General features: G+C 34.4%; 2 protein-coding genes across 2 annotated transcripts; one reads left to right on the top strand and one right to left on the bottom strand.

The window, feature by feature from the left end:
- Positions 1-8,772: 8,772 nt before the first annotated feature.
- LOC131952494 (uncharacterized) lies at positions 8,773-15,065 on the bottom strand. Its single transcript, XM_059315181.1, has 2 exons — positions 14,971-15,065; positions 8,773-10,591 (listed from the first exon to the last, which is right to left on the bottom strand). The coding sequence occupies exon 2, from the start codon at positions 10,444-10,446 to the stop codon at positions 8,773-8,775; it is 1,674 nt and encodes a 557-aa protein (XP_059171164.1). The 5' UTR covers positions 10,447-10,591; positions 14,971-15,065.
- A 1,621-nt stretch (positions 15,066-16,686) lies between these two features.
- On the top strand, positions 16,687-19,547 carry LOC131952520 (uncharacterized). The gene is made up of 3 exons (XM_059315223.1): positions 16,687-16,802; positions 16,893-17,090; positions 17,578-19,547. The coding sequence occupies exon 3, from the start codon at positions 17,997-17,999 to the stop codon at positions 19,452-19,454; it is 1,458 nt and encodes a 485-aa protein (XP_059171206.1). The 5' UTR covers positions 16,687-16,802; positions 16,893-17,090; positions 17,578-17,996; the 3' UTR covers positions 19,455-19,547.
- Positions 19,548-20,884: the final 1,337 nt, after the last annotated feature.

The raw sequence follows: 20,884 nt of genomic DNA, 5'->3' as shown, positions 1-20,884 counted from the left end.
ATCTCCTATACATACCTGTTCTCGTAAATTTAACATGCTTTAACTCTTCTACGTAAACATTACTGTAGTATAATCTGCCAACACGCCCCAGCTACACGTCATCAAGACGTCTTAGATCACGTGACGGCTCCACGACAGGCAATTCTAAACACATATCATCATTACCATTGAATATCATTGGGGTTTTTTTTTTCACCATTTCCTATGTTTAATTTCTTTATTTGTATATCCATCTTTGTTAAATTAATAAATGGATTTTGACCTAAAGTAGAATAAGTTCCTCTTCTGGTTATTGGAAATCGCTGAAAAGTCAAAACAATTTGTTATAATATTTATACATGAAATGTTATCAACCTAGCTGTAACTGTTCTTAAGTTATTGTGTTCACAGACACACTCTCTCTCTCTCTCTCTCTCTCACACACACTCACACACACACACGGACAGAATTGCAAACCTTTGTTTTTTCGACTCGATTACGCGTAAAACGCCGAAATTTTGATAAATGTGGATTTAGAATTGTTGCTCGATTAAAATAAGTCCACTATACTCCGTATATGATCAAGTACTGAGAAATAAAATAGAAAAAAACTGTCAAAATTCCATGTGATTTCTGTGCACAATTAAAAAACTACCTCTATACGAGAAAGTAAGAACATTCACGTTTATTTTAAAACGAGATAAATGGCCGTTGAGGGAGAAATACAACGGGCGCTAAGCTGATAGTGTTGTCTTTTTCTCTAAACTGAAACCTAAACCAAAATCACCACCTCAACTTCAAATTTAACCGAAAACGAAAAATGTCATTTAAAATGGATTTTTTTCCAGAATCGGCATTTTAACCGGATTTAAGCTTGATCTACACGTAGTTACTGCACATTGATACTAAACATAGTCTAAATCATACGCCTAAACCTTGCAACTGAGCTCAAACAAAACAAAAGTCGCATTTAGTGTTTCTTTCAGACGACTCTACTCTGCTCCCCCCCCCCCCCCCCATTCCTACCCACCCCAAAACACGTCAACCTTATGGGTTTGTGACGTTTTTGTTCAAACTTTCCAGATACCTCGTCAGTGGCAAAGCAAGTATGTGTATTTTTTAATCCTATTTGGTATTTGGTGAGTCATTAATTTTTTGTTTAAAAATAACTTTATTTAGTAATACAATTATATAAGTTGTCTTTAGACGTTGAATTTCTTTATTAAGGCTGAGTGATTTTTTTTCGCTTTAAAGCTCACCACAGGTTAAGAAGGGGCAGGTAATTGTTTTTAGAGAATGGTGAAAGCTACTGATCAGTTTACAGTGAAAATATTTCTAGCTGTAGATAATGAGGTGTCAACTTCATATAGAACAAATTACTACAAATTGGAAAATATATATATATACAAACAATTATAATAAGAAAATAAACAATTTTGCTTTTTTTAAAAAAAAACATGTAAGACATTTTATTTTAAAAAGCAAGTTTGTTTTATTTATTTTCAGCGCGTTTAAAAGCTTGTTATTATAAAGGATTTTATGTTTGTTGTAATTCAAATACACGACTAGTAGCCTAGTGATATTCGTGTACGGCTAAACTCCGAATGTGACCTAATCCAAAAAACGTGTGAGTGAAGGGGTTCATGGGTTTTGACAAAACGGGACTGGAACACAAGTCTTTAAGTTGAAACACGCAGTTTAAAATTGAACTTCTAAATGGCAATATAAAAATATCCTCAATGCTCTCTTTTTTCCAAAATCAAAGCTCCCGTCTCTAAGAACAACATCTGACAGTCATCCGTGTACATAAAAGCTTAAATACTAAACTAATCCGGATAGACTTGTATAACTTAATTAACCTCTTCATTTAATTGGAAATTTTTTTTTAATTGTTATGAAAAGAAATTACACTAATATAAAATAGATCCAAATATGCTCATAGAACATGCATCATAATACACATATTTAGTTTCATTCAAACAATTTTTCAAACTATAACTGTCGGTATATGTCTATCTATAGCCCCGAGGAAGCAAATTATAGCTAAGTTTGCCGAATACACTAAACCTATACTATTCTTTTAGATTCTCCACTGAAAAACTATTAAAAGTGTCTGTTCATGTCAAAGTGTTAGGTCTGTTTGTTGTCATTTGATGAAAATGTCTGTTCATGTCAAAGTTTTATGTCTGTTGTAATTTGATGGCTGCTCTAGTAGTTTAAATCTCATGTGCAGGGTTAACCTGAAGTGTACCTTGCCCTATAATGTATTACGTGTACAATAAGTCATGCGTAAAACCTGGATCGATTTTGCCTTACAGCAACTAGACCTACTCTGCCGTGTTGTGACAGCCTGCGTGTCCCAATGACCCTCAGAGCAGCGTTTATACGTATGGCAGGTGTATACAAGCCAGACATCTCTGTTCGGGAAGAGGCCAGACAAAATGGTGTTGTGCGATAGGCTGATAAACGCCCGTGTGAAAATCAACCGTCACACGAACCTAATAAAAAGCGAAACAACAAACTACAGTCGAACGTGTCCCGCAGAGCCAACTTCTTCACTTATATAAGCGAGACATAAGAAACGCAACATTTTTTTTCTTTTGTGTCCAGGACACAACTATTTCCAGTTTTTTTCAGTCACAAGCAATTTTTGGGCAGTTCCCCAGATAGTCCTTCTCTTCAATTGATATTACAATTTGTGTAAATATCTTTCAACACCAAATGACGAATAAACTTTTAACAGTGTATTTGAAAATGCAAAACCCATTTTGAACACCTCCACTACCAACCCCCTCGTCACACTTCGTCACAAAACTCTACCCCTCCTCTTCGTTTTGTGGCCTAACAGGGTTAACCTAATCGTTAGTTCGATTGAAGGACGTCACCAATGTAATTGATTATCGTCAGGGTTGTAAAGAATGGGTAGAGAGGTATAATTATGCGTGGGTTGACCCTCTAATAGTGGCTGGCTGCTCGTCCGGATATTACCAGGTTACATTTGGTGAACATTTTAATGTTTCAAATATTCAGATATAAACCATTTATTACAAGCATTAAAAAAAACCATCCCATCAATTATTTTTTCAAAAATCTGAAATGTATTATATTAAAAATTATTTAACATTTTTTTAAGTCATACAAATAAAACCTATAATTAAAGCTGCATCCAGTGGTTATGTAATAAAATTAACAAAAAAACTAATAAATGACGTAACCCACTTGTTTCGAAGGTGTGATATTTCTGACGAGTGAAAGATGGCTCAGAAAGTTTACAAACACCATTTTATTTCCTGTTTTTTAAAAGGCTGTTTTAGTTTTAAATTAAAATATGAACTGATTAACTTTATGAAGAAAAAGATGTTTTAAAAAACATAACCTTCTTTTTTGAAGTGAAGTGAGTTGTAGACTTTGGTGTGACGTCATTTTAAGGTGAGGCATTTTGTGATGATGACGTCGTTTATATATGGCCGATTGCTATGCATCTGAAGAAATCGATATTTGTTTTGTTTTGTTTTTTTTTTTTTTTTTTTTTTTTTTTAACTTCATTTTTGAGGCTGTGATGTGACATTATTTTAAGATGGGGCCTTTTGTGATAATAAGAAGGGAGGGAGGGGGTAAAAACTGTAAAAAAAAAAAAAAAAAAAAATTGATATAATATGACTCTATATTTTACAACTGTAGATCGACATTATGTCAACAAATCTGAGAAAATGTTGTAACTAGAAATTCATTAGTCACGTACACTATCTAGCTTGGCGTGCCATGGAAGTTTCTGTGTAAGACTTCTCTGGTTCACAACATTCTGTGGGAAGGGGATAGGTGCTCAGACCTATGACCAGCTGCATTAATTTATTTTTCAGTCGTGAGTTGGGTTTCCATCAAAGGTAAATGATTCTAATGCTACTACACACTGAAAGTTAAAATACTGTTGAAGTAATTATTTTTTTTTTGTTTCAACGGCCAAAGCTATTTACTTTTCTTCGATACTAAAATCATTATACGTAAAGTATAAATCATGTGGATTGGTGCATAAATACAGATTTTAATTTCTTATTTTCTGACACAATAGAAGCTGTAATGCTAATCTATGGTATACAAGAACAGCAGTTTTTACCGTAGCACTCAGCTCTTCAAAGAAAATTACAAAAAAAAATTTTTTTCAACCAAATTTTATTCAAAGATAAAAGCCCACGACACTAGCTTTAAAATATCTCATAAAGAGACAATAAGCATAAATAATTGTACAAACATTAATTTTAAAAAGCATTGAGAATAAAACATCTACATATTTTATTGATTAAGAAAAATTGGAAACAAAACATTTTAATTCGTGTAAACTAATATTTAAAAAATACCGTTTGTTTTCATTTCAAACAAAGTGTAAAAAGCTCCTATATTAAAGTAATAAAATCTGTTTTCATCAAGATTAAAATAACGTAACATGTGTTGTAGTTTTAAGGAACTTTAATACCTATAAAAAAATATTTACCAATTTTAAAATAAAATGTGTATATAAATATCAGTAGTATTAGTTGACTGAATTAATTAATATTTTACAAAATTTAAATAAGATTCGTTTGGAAGAAAAGTACAATGATAGTAAACTTAGCGTACAATTTTATAAAATTCAAATAAACTATTTAATGATATATGTGTTAACAAATCTTATTATAAAAGTCACCCCAGACCATCAGACCGACGCTCTAAAATGCAAACACTTCACTCTCAGCTAGTAAGTGGAAACATTTAAATTCATAATAAGAAGGTAAATTTTAGTTTACATTAGTACATACTTTGTAATAAAGCACTTTGCAACTAAAAGCTATACTAAATTATACAATACTACTTGAAAATAATCTATATATATAATAATTCTCTTCTTGGAGACCTTAGAAAACACCAAGCTGTAAGCGCGCCTAACAGTCCCCTCTCTTCCTTTCTAGGCATATTGCTACCACCCCCAACCCCACATGGTCTGGTGAGCTGTGGTTCACGCTAAATGTTTACAATCGTAGAGCCGGTTTAGTGACGGCTATTATGGGCAGATAATTTAGTTTGAAACGATTTTTAACTTAGGGGAGGTAACTAAGAGAAGGCTGTTTTCACGGGGGGGGGGGGGTAGGTTAGGGGAAACGAGGGTTTTAGTGTTTTAACGCAAATATTTTCAGTGGCAGCATTGGTGCTGTCGAATTCACAAATTATGAATTAATAAAAAGTAGAAAATAAAACAACTAAATAGCGGCGTATGATACGCCGCGGGTCGGCTCGTTGTAATTGTTATTTCAGCAAAACCATTATTTATTTTCAATTTTCGTTAAAGATATAAACAAAAGATCGTGTCCCACTTGTGTGTAGATCTAACTGGACTAAGCTTTTGCTAACCGTTAACGTGACGTGGCATTGTTAATCGTCACCCTTAGCCTCGAGACAAAGTGCGGTGCTTAAATATTGCTTTAAGATTATTCAAGGTCTCTTAAAACTACAAGAAGAATTACTTAAATTTATTTAGTAAACGTACATTTTCAAAAAGCAACTTTTGATGCATTTAGAAAAATGTCATCCTGGAACGATACAACAACGCTTCAACTTTTAGGAGCAATTAAGAGTCTTGAGTTTCAAGTTTCTATTGAGTTATCTCAAAAATCATTGCAAATGTACTTCCTACTTCCAAAATATTCCAAACAGAAAATTTTGATCTATCTTCAGCTCTAAAATTGACAGCAGATTTTTTAATCAGAATTTACTACCAAATAAAATAATATCAAAGACATGTGTGATGATTTCTACATAGGTATACTTATTCCACGTCGAGATGGAAAACAAATTCCCAGCTGCAAAAACGGAATTTTTCTAACGATTTTTTAAAATGACATTTACAATTAATATAAACAATATAAACAAAGTATTGTTCATGAAAATCTTATTCATACAAGCCTCAATTTGGTGTATGTGAAGATGTTATTTGGTTCCACTCAACACCTGGATATAGTGACCGTGACAACTTTTTTATCCGTCCATACAAATCTGTTTTCTGCTTGGAACTATGGAGAACTGTCTACGTGTTTTACTTGTATTAAGGGCCTTTATTTGACATTTTATTTGCAGAGCATATCATGTAATAAAAACATTAATGTTGTATCTAAAGTATCATTTAATATGTTCTTTCTTGTTACTAAATTTTAAATGAAAAATTCACATTTAATTATACAATATAATAACTTATACAAAAAAGAAACACAATTGTTCATAAAATATTATTTTTAAAAAATTATAATATAATATATTTCAGTCATATTTTAAAATAATTAATATGGTAAATAATATTTATTTATGATTATTCATTCAAATTGTTATCTATAAATTTTTTTATTTGTTTTTTTTTATTTTAAACTTTTTTTTATTTAAAAAAGCATTTTGATGCAAACAGCATTAATATATAGTAATCAATATTCATTGGTAAAATAATACCAAATGTTTCTATTGTTTTGCAGTAATATTTGGATACTCATCATTCAGATGAATTATCCAAGTTCAAAATGTTGTTTGACCTCATATAAGACCTGTGTTCACTTATATTAAACATGCCATTAACTCTTCTCCGTGAATATCACTGTATTATTATTCATGTCATAAAGACAACTCAGATTCTTGGGTGATTAGAAAAACAATCGAGATAAGCCTTGAGAATTTCCATCAAATTTGTATCGTTAGAAGATGTTTTTTTTATTCTTCGAATTTCGTCAACAATGGATTCAGAACTTTGTAAACTTGTTTTCTCACAATATCTCGAAGAGAACGCTGCAGAATTCCAAACATTTTCATACCCTATAGATCCAGTTATATCAGAATTAGCAGCTGAATTGATTTTTTTTACAGATGTTCGACTTATGTAATTTGCTTGTTTAATACAAGATTGATCGCATTGTGTTTGATGATAAGAAAAAGGATGTATCGCCCATGAAGGTATATACATCCTCTTCTTATACATATTTTTTGACGATATCTGAGTTAAGTAATATGTTTTATTTACTTAAAAATAAATAACATTTTGTCTCTAAACTCGGATTTGGTTTGATAAATCTTTGGACAGCATTTTTTAATGCATAAAATAATTTTTTTTTATTTTTCATTTTCTTAACTGATTTGGAAGTTGACTAAATGTTAACACATTAACAGATCTTAGCGAATTTTAAAATTTATTTTAATATTAATATTCTTGGTTCTTTGCTCAGTTAACATGATCAAAGACAAAATTTGTACGTGCAGCCATCTGGCGATTTATATTTAGTAAATGTCAAATAGTTTATTTTTAGTTTTTTTTTTAAATACTGTCTCTAGCCTTGATTAAAATGTGCTTAATTCTTACAAATAATGTCTTTTCGTTAAGATATTAAAAATGCGAAAAATCTGACCGCATAGCGTCGGCATCTGGAGTATTTTTATTTAACAGAATATTCTTTTCCGCGAATGTGAGTTTTTCAAAACTTCCTGAAAATTTATCAGAGTTTGCTTCAATTTTAAAACTTTCCACAAATGACTTAAGTTCATCGCTCGTTGTCACCTTATTTTTATCTGCAGAGTTGGATTTTTTTCTTCTTTTACTTGATGTTTTACTTACCACATTACCTGCTTTTCTTTTTCGAAACATTTTTGCTGTATTCTTTTTTATGACTTTATTTTTTATCGCATTGTCTGCAACTACGACATCAAACCTGTCGTCAGACAAAGAGCTATATTTAGTGTCTGACAGTTTCTTTACATTGGAATCAACAATGTGTACACGTTTGTCTTCATAGGCTGTACAATTCTGAACTTTACAAGCAGTTGAAGGGCCTGGTGTGTTTGAAATATCAGGTGATCTATGACTGTGTGAAGAAAAAGACACAGCAGGCAAAGTAGATTTCGGACCTGCTTGTTTATTACATGATGGCTGATCTGACTTCCGATTTGACTTGATAGATTTTAGAGACTTCTTTTTATAAGTCTTACGATTGGAAGAACATCTAGCATCTTTATGTTTATTTGACACAAATTTCTTTGTTGAAATATGTCCCGAAACCTTCCGACTAGCACGCGATTCCGCAATGTCCTGTGCATTATTTGTCAACGCAGATAGCTGAGCCTCGTCTGCATGTTTTGTTGTATGATCCGCAAGTTGCTGCTGATTTATGACTTCACGGAGCTTGTCTATGTTTTTCGTTATTTCCTTATACATTGAATGTTTTAATTTGTTTTGATCTATCCGATTTATATCACTGATCAAAGTTTGTAAAGTTATCAATATGTATTTACACATTGACAGCTGAAATAGCTCGACTGTTTTCCCATCATCCCAAAGCCTTGCCTCGTCATCCAGTTCAAACGGAAATCTTTTTTCTTCACGAAGTTTACGGGCCAAAGCTTCGTATTTTTTCTTTAAGTCTTCAACTGTGTCTTTAGATTTCCCTGTAGGATTTCTCCACTGGAGCCCCACCTCACTATCCCACCATTCTGGTTTACTGTCTTCGCTCCATACACCATCTTGACCTTCACCTTTCCCAACGTAAACTCTCGACAAAAGCCTGACACTAGAAATCAGCCATTCTTTACTCGTCTTTAAAGATTTACTTACAGAGGTCAGAGTGTCACGTGACCTGTCAGACAGGTCAAAGTTCAAGTCGTCTCTACAGCTCATGTCAGTTGCTGACAATTGTCTCTTACAATAAAATAAGTTCTACATTGTTAGTAATGGAATATATATATACAAGAAAGAAATAAAAGTTTAATTGATTATATTCTAATCTCAAATCGTGTTTATGCTTTGAATGATTTATCGCTGTCGTCTGCTCCCCTCAAATAAACATGGGGTGGACAGAGAAAGGCACACATGGAGCTTGTCGACTGTTTTGTTATTCTGAATGTCGGTTTGTTTGTTGGCACATTGTCTTCCTCATTGACAAAGCAAAACGTAAATATTGCTATTTGCCTGCTGTATAATTCTTTAGCAACCATTATTTCTCCAAACACTTTTACGAATTCCCCCCGCACAAAAGCTCTTTTAAAGTCTCTATACACTCGATGTTGAACCCACTCACACTTAACACAATCTTTAAACTCCATCTTTAAATTATTCCGAATGTAGCCGGCCATTTTGTTCATCAAAACCTGCGCGACTGAGGTTGTGACGTCATTAATATCATACAACGTAGCTGATTGATAATCTTTTGTGACTTCGGTGCTAATGTATTTCATGTCAACAAACTGTTTCATTATTGTGAATATCTGTTGTTGCTCCTTACCAAATACTTCAGAAGTCAAACTTTCATCATTTTTTTCACATTTTATTTCACTTTTTAATGTGTTAATTATGTAACACGTGACCTTCGTAGCCAAATTTTCAGCACTATTATATAAGTCGAAATAGTTACCGTTCTTCGTTTTGCATGGAGGAAAAATAGCGAACAAAAATCTGGCTTCTAGATTGTTGCACCTGTAGGTAAATAACGTTTGTTGTAAGTCTACATAAAAGGGATAATCCACCACCTTACATATAAAACCACCTTTAACCCTGACTTTTAAATTCTGAATGCAGACCGCCATTTTTTTCATCAAACACTTTGAGGCAGACAAAATGATGTCACTAATGTTATGTGATATTTCTTGTTGTTGGCCATCTTGTGTGTCTTCTTTTGTCTTGTATTTCTTTTCAACGAATTGTTTAATTACTGTAAATATCGCTTCTTTCTCGTCACCAAAAACTTGAGAAGCCAGAATTTCATCAACTTCTTCACAATGTATATCACTTTCTAATTCTTTAATTATGTAATACGTGATTTCTGTAGCCAAACCTTCAGCATTATCTACTAAGTCGGAGTCGTGGTGTAACTTAATATACATCAATCTTTCAGCACCTAGTATCTTATATTTGTTACGAAATAGTTTAATCAAAGCGTGTTTTAGAGGTTTATACAATGGATAATCCATCACCCTACACGTAAAACCATCTTTAAATCTGACTCTTAAATCATTCTGAATGTAGCCCGCCATTTTGTTCAGCAAACATTTTGAGACAGACCCTGTGACATCATTCATGTTATGTGATGTTTCCTGTTGACTGCTATCTTGTGTCTCTTCATTTGTTTCGCCAAAAATAATTTTAATCAATGTAAATACCTCTAATTTCTTGTCACCAAACACTTTATAAGCCAAACTTTCATCAACTTCCTCACACTGTATGTCACTTTGTGACTCTTTAATCATGTAACGCGTGACCTCTGTAGCCAAAACTTCAGCATCATCCACTAAGTCTGAATTTTGTGATGTAGCTAAAGAATACACACTCAAAACATTTTTACCAGCTGAGTAACAATACGGTATATAAAATATTTGAGCTCGAATGTTGTATTTGTCACGAAATATTATTTTCAAAACTTGTTTTAGACGTTTATATTCAGGGTTGTGTGATGGATGTCTCTGATACGAGCCCATTTTTGCTCATCAAAGACTTCGTGACTGTGATTCCCTTAATCTTTTGTGGCCCCAACTGTCTTAAATTTTCGGTCAACCATTTGTTTAGTTAAAGTGAATATCACCTCTTGTCACAAGAAACTTGAGAGGACAAACTTTCATCATCCTGTAAAACAGAGAGTATCTTTATACTAGACTACCCGTTATCTAGTTAGATAACTGTGGGTTTCGGGGGTCATCCATAAAAAACATCACGTTTGTCACTGATCATCACAAAATAACCAGACCCCACATTCAAATAGACGTCACACCTCAGACGTTTTTGTCTTTTAAAAACACCTATTTCGGCTGAGCATGGGTCTGACAACACTATCCCTTTAAATGCTGAGATCACAAAAACAGGTGAACTCTACTTCACCTGCTTAGTGTCGTCGTCGTCGTCGTCGTCCGTCCCCCCCCCCCCCCCCCCACAAAAACAGGTGAACTCTACTTCACCTGCCCCGTGTCCTGCCAAGTCCCGATAGACAAATTTATCATTCTCATCTAAAGAAAAAAAATTACAAAAAAAAATTAATATTTACAAGATGTGTTTCGAACCCGTACCACACACGGTTAGCAATTACACCATCAACTCAACTATCTGGAAAGCTACAATTATAAGCAAATTTAGCGGTATTGAATCCTTGAATGAAACTTAAGTTACGCAAATAGGCCCTAGATCGAGCATTTCAAATTTAATATTATCCCAAATTAGCCTATTCCATAGCTAAACAAACAAAATATGTATATAAAGTAAAATATTAAGGCCTGAAATAGTTTAGTATATCTAGATAGAGCAAGATCTGGAGTTTACGTTAAATCTATAATTTTGCAAAATTAGTGGTATAGAAGCCGCGTATGAATCTTAAATTACGCAAATGGGCCCTAGATCGAGAATTTCCAAATTAGCATATTCCATAACTAAACAAGCAAAGATTTATATAAAATAACTAAGGTCTGAAATAATAGTTTAGTGTATAGATTCTAGGTTCTAGATTTAGAATGTACGTTTATTCTAGATCTAGATGTAGAAATTACGTTGAGTCTAGATTTTACATCTAGAATCTAGATTAGATCTAAAAAATCTAAATTTTAGATAGATCCAGATTCTAGATCAAGATTATAGATCTAGATCTAGAACTTAGATAGATAAATCGGACCTAGATCAAGATCTATGCATTCTCGAATAAGATGATCATTGAAGCTAAACAAACATTTATATAAAATAATTAAGGCCTGAAATAGATTCTAGTTCTAGAATTTACGTTAAGTCTAGTGACCTAGATCTAGATCTGGACTTCTAGATCTAGATTCATAACTTTTTCTTCCTTCAACAGCTGATCTGTAGATCTAGAGAAATTTATTGTAAAAGACAGTTGAAAACTGATATAAGTGTTGGAAAGTAGTAAATACAGCAAACGGACGTATTGTTAAAGTTATAGCCGACGGAAAATTAGCTTTAGAACGCGTTAAACATTGGAATGGGAACACAATCTTCTTCTATTGTTGATGTAAAAAGTAAACAAATCATGTGACGTCACTATTCACTCAAAGTAAAGTCGTTTGTTTTTTCTAAACTTTTAAAGTTAATGTGGTTAATCTACCAATGAATAAATCAATAAATTAATTAACGTCTTTAAATAAATTTGTGATTAACAGTCTGTCTAAAAACAAAAATTGTTCTCTACCTACATACTATTTTACAGGTCTATGCATATGGCAGATTCTCTCCAGCAGCAAATCAGACAAACAAATAAATATTCAAACATGTAAACAAAGTTGAGTTTCAGTAGTATGCAGAGGCGTATCCAGGTTTTCGTTGTAGGGGGAGCGAAAAGAGCAAAAAAAGGCGCCGAATTTTTAACACGTTCTATATACGTGTATTATAATAATTATATATATATATATATATATATATATATATATATATATATATATATATATATATATATATATATATATATATATTTACTAGCCGTATGTCATTACTTCGCTATGATGTAAAATAAATTGAAAGTAGCACTCTGAAGAAATAAAAAAAAAACATACAATGTAGGCCGACAAAACAAAAATTGTATCAATTAAAACAAAACAAAAAATATATACACACACTACAACCAAAAACAATTAACGTAACACAATCTGTTTTGTAATTCTTGTAAAAAAAAATTTCTTACATAATAATTCCTGGGAAATTATTTAAGACAAGTGAAATAGGGGAAATAATCACTCTCTTAATATAAATATGTATATATCTACACATTTAATTATATAAAATGTCAAAACAAATAAATTATTGCTTGAGAATATAATAAAATTGTTTAACACTATTCGTGTTTACAAAATGTTTTTGTCTGTAATCAGAATTTAATATATCGTCATCATAAAGGCTAAAGTATTACAGCATAATGAAAGTTTTTAAAATCAGAGTAGGTATAAAACCACGCTTTTCGATATAATAGAAAAACATTTGGAATAACAGCTTACATTTAACTAAATATCGTTCTTTTTAGTTCAGATCATATATTTTTTATTAACTACTGCTTCTTTGTGTTCTTTAAAGATAATTTTTTAACATAGTGTTAGGTATGGGTTAGATCACTGTATTGATCACACACCTTTTTACTGGTAATTGCAAAAACAATATTCACAGAGTTTTACGTTTAAAAAGCTAATTTTCTGGCGGCATGGTACTTTGGTACATCATTACGCGTTTTTCTACATGTACTTAACAGATCAGTTCGGGGTGGGGGGGGGGGGGGTGGGTTCAACTTCATTCACCACTGTCCGGTCACTTTAGGTCAATTATCCAACCCAGTGTAGACCTAGGTGTGACATTAATGTCGCTCTACACAATTGTGGTGGTGAGGTGTGTGGGGGGGGGGGGGAGGATAACCAACTCAGGGTGAACATAGCGTCAGTTTAGATGACTGTTCTAAACATACATATATATATTACACAAATATATATTACACAAATATATTACAGAAATAGATTTAAATAAGTAGCAGTGGTATTATGACAATATTTTTTTTACCGAGGGGTCCATTGGGGAGGGGGGGGGTTGTAACTGTTTCATATAATTTGTAATCGTAATCACTATCGCCCAAACCTTAAGAATACTACTACTTCATCATGATGACGTTGTTGACCTTGTCAAAATGTCCCCACCACTAAGCAGTTTGCTCATAAGTAAATTTAAATAGAGATGCCACATCAGTTGTATTTGTTTCTGTATTGTGATTTTTTTAAAATTAATCACACGATTCAAACTGTATATATAAAATAATTATGTGTGAAGTTTTATGTATAACATTTTCTAATTCAATTATTCGTAAGCAAATACATTATACAGTTGCCTTAAACTTAACACCCCTCTTGCCAAGTGGTAGGGTAACCCGGGGTAATTCCATACACTACTTTTCTAAAAAATTTGTAAAAAATCTAAAATCAACACTACCACAATATAATATTGAGGGTAAAACTAGACATGCATTACTTATAGGATGGCAAACAAATATAAAGATTATTCACAAAATAAAATACAATTTTTAAATATTTCACTTTTATTGCAAAAACATGGCAAGTGGGGCAATTCCACACACATTATAAAAATTTTAAAATTCATGTATTTAAAAATATGTAAAAAACATTTTTCCCCTACTACCCATAGAGGTTTTTTTTTAAACATTGCAATGCATCGTAATGGTTATTTTTAGAATGGCAAACTGATGCAGCTGTTAATACGTGTTGTAAACGTAGACACTACAAGACTAGTACAATAATGCTTAATTGCTGCATGAAAAGAAATCTTGTGATTTACATAGATGTGCCGACCAAAACTATTTTTTAAACAAATATCATTGTTTAAAACTTTGAGTTTAAAAAGTTTCCAAAAAGGCGCCACTTTGCTGAAAATGGCCAGAGATGGAGCGGCCGCTCCCCCTGCTCCCCCCCTGCGTACGCTATTGGTAGTATGTAGATGAATGAAGTAGTTAGTGTGTCTATATGTGTCTTTGTTTGTGTGTACCAGTGTGCATCTATGTGTGTATATGTTTTTATATGTGTATACGTACGTATGTGTCTATGTCTATGTAAAAACATGTGTTTGTACTTGTGTGTGTATGTCCGTACTTGTATGAATGTCTATGTGTAAGCATGTGTTTGTATATGTATGAGCGTATATGTATGTGTATGTATGTGTGTGTGTGTATGTGAGGTTCTGTGTGAATCAACGAGAGCGTGCAAGCGTATGAGTTCATTCTGTTTATGCGTGTGTTGATTTTATAGAGTGGATTCTTCATACGACAGCTGTGACTTGTACAAGCTATTCAGCTAGCGTTTTGTTTTAATAGAGGGGGGGGGGGTAGGGTGATGACAGTTCAAATTTTCAAGCGTCATAAAACTATAACATTAGAATAAAAGAGAAGATTAAAATGAAAACTACACTATTAAAAACTATTTTATCAAAAGTCTCGACAAAGTAAATATGCCTCAAGCACTTACATTCAATACAAATCTGCAAACCATCAAAGAAAAACACATTTTAGTAACACATTTCTTGCTTTCCTTCCAGCGGAGTGATGTTGCTTCCCTTTTTATAGCCCGCTAAACTAAAGTTCAATCTATAAACCCAGCATGTGCGATGCAGGCTCACAGCTTGCGCGAGTGTGAGCTCTCTTTTCTTTATGAAGTGCTCTCATCCCAGGAATTCCCGATGTGAATTTTCTACTTCCTAAAAATTCATTTTACACGCTTATTAGTCAACAAGTCAACAATAACACTTAAATAAAACTGTGTTAGCGCGCTATTTGTACTAATGCAATAACTAACCTGATTCCTCTCCTCTTGCAATTATTTCTATATACAAGAAAAGAGTGGGTCTCTTTCTAAACATAAGTAAACGTATCCAATAATATTATATATTTGAATATGTATTTTTCTTCTTTTTAGTGCATTATCATATAAAAGGTTGTTATATGCAGTTTTAATTTATGACTGAACGACGGAAATGTTTTAACCGGTTTCAGTTGTTTATCACTTCGTAAAAACTAATTCAAAATGCTGTCATATACAGACTTACTAAGGCTTCGTCATAATGTTGTCCCATCGTAATATTTACCGTTCTCGTTAATAACACATTAAGCAGATGTAGTAGAGTTCATCTGTTTCAATGAACTCACCATATAAGGGATAGTGTGGTCAGCACAATGTCCAGCCACCTAACATGAGTCGGGTACCCATCAGTTGGGTGGACTCGGGTACGTCTTAGAGACTCGAACCCGGTATCCGAACTCAAAACTCTCCGTTAGAAGTCGTTACCTCTACCATCCGACCACACCATTCGTTAATGCTTCCCTATATAGACTATAAAACTAGTTTTAGTTCTGAAGCTAAGTATGCTTAGTAATGTCGGGGCAGTTACAATCTCACTTCTTATAAAGCTTGTTTAGTAAGAGGTTACTATTGCTGTATTTGCAAGTATAGCGAAACTCAGAATTATAAATATCCCAATGTATATGTAAACACTCAATCAAGTTACATTTATCTGTAATTTTCCTGTGAATATATACATATATATATATATATATATATATATATATATATATATATATATATATATATATATATATATGTAGCCTATATATATATATATGTAGCCTATATATATATATATGTAGCCTATATATATATATATATATATATATATATATATATATATATATATATATATATATGTAGCCTATATATATATATATGTAGCCTATATATATATATACATATATATATATATATATATATATATATATATATATATATGTAGCCTATATATATATATATATATATATATATATATATATATGTAGCCTATATATATATATATATATATATATATATATATATATATATATATATATATATATATATATATATATATATATATATATATATATACGTGTGAGTGTATGAGTGTATGTGTGTATCTGTCCGTGTATGTGTGTGTGTTGGTTGGTTGTGTGTGCGTGTATACGCCCTTGTGTATTATTATAAAATAATTTTAGACTACACCACATACACACACGCAGGGCGTGTAGTGAAACGGGTTAACCTGTAGCAGTTGGGCTTCAATGACGTCGCCTATTCTATCGACGAGGTCTCGCTAGGAAAAGGCGGGCTGAACTTTGATCAGCCGTCTGCTATATATTACCTGCAGGGTTAACCCTCGTCTCGTGGCTGGCTGCTGGTCCGGATATAAACACGTCATACAAAGAGGCGGGGACATTTCCAGGAAATCGAGTGGGAAAATCTTTCTCTTAGTTTACTATCAACGTTTGTTGGTGAGTTGGCGCCCTTTGTATACCTTTGAATCATTCTTTAAAAATAACATCGTCACGCTCATATCTTGCTAAAATTGATTCTATTTTTAGACCTGACGTCAGTTAAGTTAACCTAATCAAGTGAAGCTGTAAGCTGTTTCCAATACGAAGTTGTATAAATAAGTTTCGTTGCCATCATAACACAGCCGCCATTACTGTAAAGGGCTTCGGGAAAAAGGTACTTGTACCACTCAACTCTACTTTAACTACAACGTCGATTATCACTGGGTGCAGCGAAAGAAAAAAAAGGTAGGTTTCAGTGTTTCTTCCAGACTTTTTTCTCCGGGGGGGCACTTGAAATTTTCGGGGGAAGGGGGGGTCAACATTTTTCGGGGGGGGGGGGGGCGGACACTAGTAAAAGTGTATGTTTATTATATAAAATCCATCTCGTTCGGGGGGGGGGGGCGGTAGACTCCCCCCCCCCCCCCCCCCCGAAGAGATGCCTGGAAGAAACTGGTAGGTTTTAGTTAAGTAAACCAAGAAGGCCGTATGAGTAGTTCTTTTGATCACACGTCATTGACAATTAATATTTATCATGTTTTCTTTTTTTTAAATTAATAATTAAAAACTTTAAATTTATCTACTAGTTTACATAGTTTATTTTAAAACTCTCTTTTAATCATTAATGTTGATACATATGTATTACTATCATTTAATTAAGATAGATTACCTTGATCTAACATTTGTTTCTTTCTTACCCTCCCCCCCCCCCCCCCCCCCCACCTCCATTTATCAGCATCACTTCACAGTCCCCACCCCCCTTTTCCCCTCCCAGTACGCAAAGATGAGAGCCACACTACAAGCGCCTGAGAACGTGCTACATCTACAACAAACTTGTAACGACAGCCAGCGTCCGTTAAACCATACAGTGTTGAAAACAATGTCAGTCATAAAAATGAGTTTTTTAATAAGCTGCAATGAGCATTTATTTGGATTCCAATTCTATCGAGGGGTGAAATTCAAAAGCGAAATCGTAAAATAACAATAGATCCACAAGTGATATAAACGTATTTTTTACTATATTGTTTATCTAAAAACAATTAGACAAAGTAGACGTGATTCTGTAGTAAAGGTTTATATATACAAGTCATTCTGTGCTGAAGGTTTATTTATAGCAGTGATTTTATGATGAAGGTTCATTTATAGAACACTAAGATGAGCAGTGCTGGCACTTGTCCGTGCCACTTGGACTGGTCAACTGATATTCACGGTGCCAGACGGGAGCCTGTCAACAACGAGAAGGCCTGGCTTATATTCGCAGTGCGTCTGCTGTCTAGAACCGTCGTTGGGAAGGTCAACGGTCAGGAGACGGTGTGGAGCCAGAGGTTTAAGCCGAGCTGGTGGGACCAAGAGGTGGGGCTGGCCTGGAAAAATCCAACCACCAATCCTAAAGACACGAAGCAGGTTTTGATGAAGAAGTTTGAAGCGCTACAGAAACATCTTAAAAATGAAGGGAAATTTCCGGAGGTGTTGGAAGGGGAGTCGAGACTATGGAACGCTGGGAAGTTTTCAGATTTGTTTTTCATGACGTCAGTTCTGGGCGTGCTGGAGAAAACGATTGACCTTCACAGCGCCGTGACCCAGCTGTGTGCCAGGAAAGGTTCGAGAATTTTCCCAGACCTGACTCTGGTTGGTAGCATCAAAAAATGTCTGGCTGCGACGTTGTTAAAGCTGGATCAGCTTGGGACGTCAGACTGTGGTGTAAACAGCAGGACGTTCTCAAAGCTGGGTCAGCTAGGGACGTCATACAATGCTGTATTAGAGAAGCCAGACAGTGTTGTATTAGAGACGTCAAATAGTGGGATATCAAAGACGTCTTGCAGTGATGTATCACTTGCGTCAAACATTGCTGTAAACGGCAGGACTTTCTCAAAACTGAATCAGCTTAGGACGTCAAACAGTGGTGTTTTAGAGACATCTGGCACTGATATATTAAAGACGTCAAACATTGCTGTAAACGATAGGATGTTTTTAAAGCTGGGTCAGCTAGAGACGTCATACAATGCTGTATTAGAGAAGCCAGACAGTGTTGTATTAGAGACGTCAAACCGAGCAGTAAACAGCAGAAAGTTCTCAAGGGTGGTTCAGCTAGAGACGTCATACAATGTTGTAAGGGGCATGACTTTCTCAAAGCTGGGTCAGCCAGGGACGTCTTACGCTGTATTAGTGACATCAGACAGTGCTGTAAATGGAAGTACGTTCCCAAAGTTGGGTCAGCTAGGGACCTCAGACAGTGCTGTAAACGGAAGGACGTTGTCAAAGTTGGGTCAGCTAGGGACGTCAGACAGTGCTGTAAACGGAAGGACGTTGTCAAAGTTGGGTCAGCTAGGGACCTCAGACACTGCTGTAAACGGAAGAACGTTGTCAAAGTTGGGTCAGCTAGGGACCTCAGACAGTGCTGTAAATGGAAGGACGTTGTCAAAGTTGGGTCAGCTACGGACGTCAGACAGTGCTGTAAAGTGCAGGGCTCTAAAAAGACGAAGCTCACAATCATGCGGAAGTTTCAGCGATGTCAGCACTCACAAGACTCAGAAAGTTGACTCGCCAGCAGTTAAAAATCCGCAAGTTGGAAAATCAGAATGCATAGCTAGAAATGGCTTACGACTTTTTTAACTTGTTTGTTTTTCTATACGCTGTATAAGTTTAAAATATTTTTTAACGACGTAATAAACTATTTAATTTTATTCTTTTTTTTTATAATATCTTTGTGTGTGGGGGGGGGGGGGGTGTATCTGTTCTAGATGGGTGATGTGTGTTTAAAATGTAAAATGTCAGCTTGAGACGTGAGATTATCTTGTATTAGAGACAGAGGCGTAGCGAGGGGGGGGGGGCGGGGGGGGACATATGTCCCTGGGCGCCGACCTTAGGGGGGCGCCAAATTGAAAGTTTGAGGGGGGGGGTGCAAATCGAAATTTTTGTCCCCGGGCGCCGGGAGGGGTCGCTACGCCTCTGATTAGAGACGTCATCAGTGCTGTATTAAAGGCGTCAAACAGTGTTGTGAACGGCAGGATGTTCTCAAAGCTGGGTTACCTAGAAACGTCATACAATGCTGTTTTAGTGACGTCAAACAATTATGTATTAGAGACGTTACTCAATGCTATATTAGTGACATCAGATAGTGCTGTTAACTGCGGGGCTCTAAAAAATCCGCAGGTTGGAAAATCTTAATACATAGCTAGAAATGGCTTACGTTTTTGTTAACTTGTTTGTTCTTCTATACGTGGTAGGGACGAGTAAAGTGTATTTTTTAAATATTTTTTAACAATGTAATAAACTATTTCATTTCATCCTTTTTTTACTTTATCTTTGTGTGTGTGGGAGGGGGGTATCAGTTCTAGATGGGTTACGTGTTTAAAATGTAGGACAAAGATTTCTATGGCACACAGAACAACTAAATCATGATACATGGTACAGTAAAAAGTTGTGATGGGAGATAAAATGATCCACCATGTGACGTATTACTTTAATAAACGTTAATCAGGTAACCGTCAGAAAAAGGTTGGACCCAATGGACTTTTGGGTTAGCTGCTGTGAAATGTTGTGTGGTAGGCATGCATTTCGTAAATCTGTAATATGTTACAATATGTTAATCTCATCTGTATGGCTACAGCCCAGTAAATCTCTGATGTGTGCTACAATAAAGTTTTAATCTCTGATGTGTGCTACAGTTCAGTTAATCTCTGATGTGTGCTACAGTTCAGTTAATCTCTGATGTGTGCTACAGTTCAGTTAATCTCTGATGTGTGCTACAGTTCAGTTAATCTCTGATGTGTGCTACAGTTCAGTTAATCTCTGATGTGTGCTACAGTTCAGTTAATCTCTGATGTGTGCTACAATAAAGTTTTAATTTCTGATGTGTGCAACAGTCCAGTTAATCTCTGATGTGTGTTAGTCTAAAGCAAATCGCTGATGTGTGCTACAATAAAGTTTTAATTTCTGATGTGTGCAACAGTCCAGTTAATCTCTGATGTGTGTTAGTCTAAAGCTAATCGCTGATGTGTGCTACAATAAAGTTTTAATCTCTGATGTGTGCAACAGTCCAG

Source organism: Physella acuta, unplaced genomic scaffold (assembly GCF_028476545.2).
Source record: "Physella acuta isolate Inbredline_101_S28 unplaced genomic scaffold, ASM2847654v3 ptg000875l, whole genome shotgun sequence".
Lineage (NCBI taxonomy): Eukaryota > Metazoa > Mollusca > Gastropoda > Physidae > Physella > Physella acuta.
Note: the sequence above shows the minus strand (reverse complement) of the source record. Positions and strands in the feature narration are given on the sequence as shown.